The sequence below is a fragment of the Apis dorsata genome, unplaced genomic scaffold (assembly GCF_000469605.1).
Source record: "Apis dorsata unplaced genomic scaffold, Apis dorsata 1.3 scaffold_373, whole genome shotgun sequence".
NCBI classification, from domain to species: Eukaryota; Metazoa; Arthropoda; class Insecta; order Hymenoptera; family Apidae; genus Apis; species Apis dorsata.
The window spans coordinates 6,855-8,992 of record NW_006263636.1 but is presented as its reverse complement, the minus strand read 5'-3'; the positions used below and the strand labels follow the sequence as shown (position 1 = coordinate 8,992).

Here is a 2,138-nt window from a genome sequence, read left to right as displayed (position 1 = left end):
ATATTATTATAATATTTAATAAGATTATTTTTAATAAATTTAATTATAACTTTTTAAAAAAATATTATATAATCTTTAAAATACTTTAAAATGTTTTAAATTACAAAGATAAAATACTTCATATTGAATTTCATTTTAAATTTCAAATTAAAAATAAAATGTGTGTGTATGCGCGTATGTGTTTTATTATACTGTATTTATTTCTTTGTATGATCCTGAAAATATTTCATTCAACAATAGAATAGAATTCAAAGTATAAATATATATAGAAAAATAATAATAATAATGGAAATAATAATATTAGCAATTTAAATTTATTATCTATGCAATATAACATAATATTTTATTATAAACACATGAAATACTTTTGAAATGTTTTTGATATATTATATAATTAATATATACTAGAAAATAATAAATTTATATTTTTTGCCAAAAAAAATTTTAAATTTCAATATTTATAATTGAATCGGAAGTATAATTAATAATTTGAATTAATCTTAATTTAAGAATACTTCATTTCAATTTTATATATTTTTTTATTTCACATTTTTTGTATTTCACATAATGAAGATTATGTAAAATGATATTTATTTTTCGCAACCAAACAATTCAAGTTGCAGAGACTTAAATAGAAATATATGTGAATTAGTTATATTTTCAAATAATAAAAAAAAATTGTTTCTTTTATTTTTTTCTCCATTTTTCTTAATTAATCATCAAAATATTATTTTAAATATTATTATAAATTCATTTACATATATCTAATCTTTATTATTGACATTCTTTATTACATATACTTATTTATGCAATTTTTTATTTAATAATAATTAATATTTCTATTTTTAAATGATATTTATAAAATAAGAATTAATTATTATTTTATCATTTCATCATTATCATTTTATTTCTATTAAGATTTAAAAATTTCTAGTGAAAGATTTTTTTTAAGATTTAAAAAGAAAAATGATATAATATAATATAAAAAAAAATGAAATTTAAAATAATAATTCAAACAACAAATTGGCAATCAATGTGTAAAGAGAAAAAATGTTATATGAATAAGCATAAGTAAAATAACCCCCGTGCAGAATCTTACTACACTCAGCCTCGTCTGAACCGTCCGAACAGTCTTGATGGCCGTCGCACATCCATGCGAGTGCCACACACTCGCCATTCCCAGAGTGACACGTGAACTGATCCGCCGTGCAATTCTTCATCCCTATAAGATGACAATCGATTGGATCTCGTTTTTTCATTTTGTAACAAAGTGCCAACCATACCAATTATGGTTATAGATCCCATGTTGCTTTCTGTTGTACGTATGCACAATTTGACGAGCTTTATTTTTGTCAAGTGTATGCACATTCTCAAGAATTATCTCAAGAACCTACAAATTGCATCCCTGAGATCAACTACATATTAAATACATAAAAAAAAATTTTTTACGCAATTTAAATACGTTCTAATATTTTATACATCATTTATGAAATAAAATCACATTTTGAAAAATTTTCCTTCATTCTTTAATCTGATGAATGCATAACTAAAACATGTTGAACTTAAATTTAGGTTTCATTATTTTACGTTGATAATTAGTATTTCGATAGTCAATATTTTATTGTTAAGACTGTTTTATTTTCATATTATTAGGTTTCATATAATAAGGTATTTAGTAGGTATTTAGTATATAATAGTATCAAAGAAAAAAATATTGTATGTACAAAATATTTTTCATAAAATATTAAAAAAATATTTTGTAAAACATTAAAAACATACAGAAAAATAAAAAATATTAAATACAAGATTTATAAATCTGTTTGTTTAACCAATTTAATTTATTTATTTTTTTTTAGAAAAAAGAAATATTAAAAAAATAAAAAGGAAGAATATACGAAATAATGAATAAATAATAATTATAGATAACAAGAATAAAAAATAAAATATTTCTGAAATAATGAGTTGATATATATTAAAACGAACAATTTTTTAAAAAACAAATTTAATTAAATAATATATATATTATTATAATATTATATAAATAGAAAAATTATAAATTAAAAAAATAAAATTTTGTTATAAATTATGAATAAATTATTTTATGATATCTTTAATTTATCTGCAGATTCTTTTATTAA

General features: G+C 18.8%; 1 protein-coding gene across 1 annotated transcript in view; it reads right to left on the bottom strand.

Moving 5' to 3' along the window:
* LOC102681823 (very low-density lipoprotein receptor-like) overlaps positions 1-2,138 on the bottom strand; it is a 25,945-nt gene that overhangs the window by 22,030 nt on the left and 1,777 nt on the right. The window contains exon 2 of the mRNA XM_006618740.2: positions 1,100-1,222. Coding sequence (XP_006618803.1) covers positions 1,100-1,222 — 123 coding nt within the window. The remainder of the gene's footprint in view (positions 1-1,099; positions 1,223-2,138) is intronic.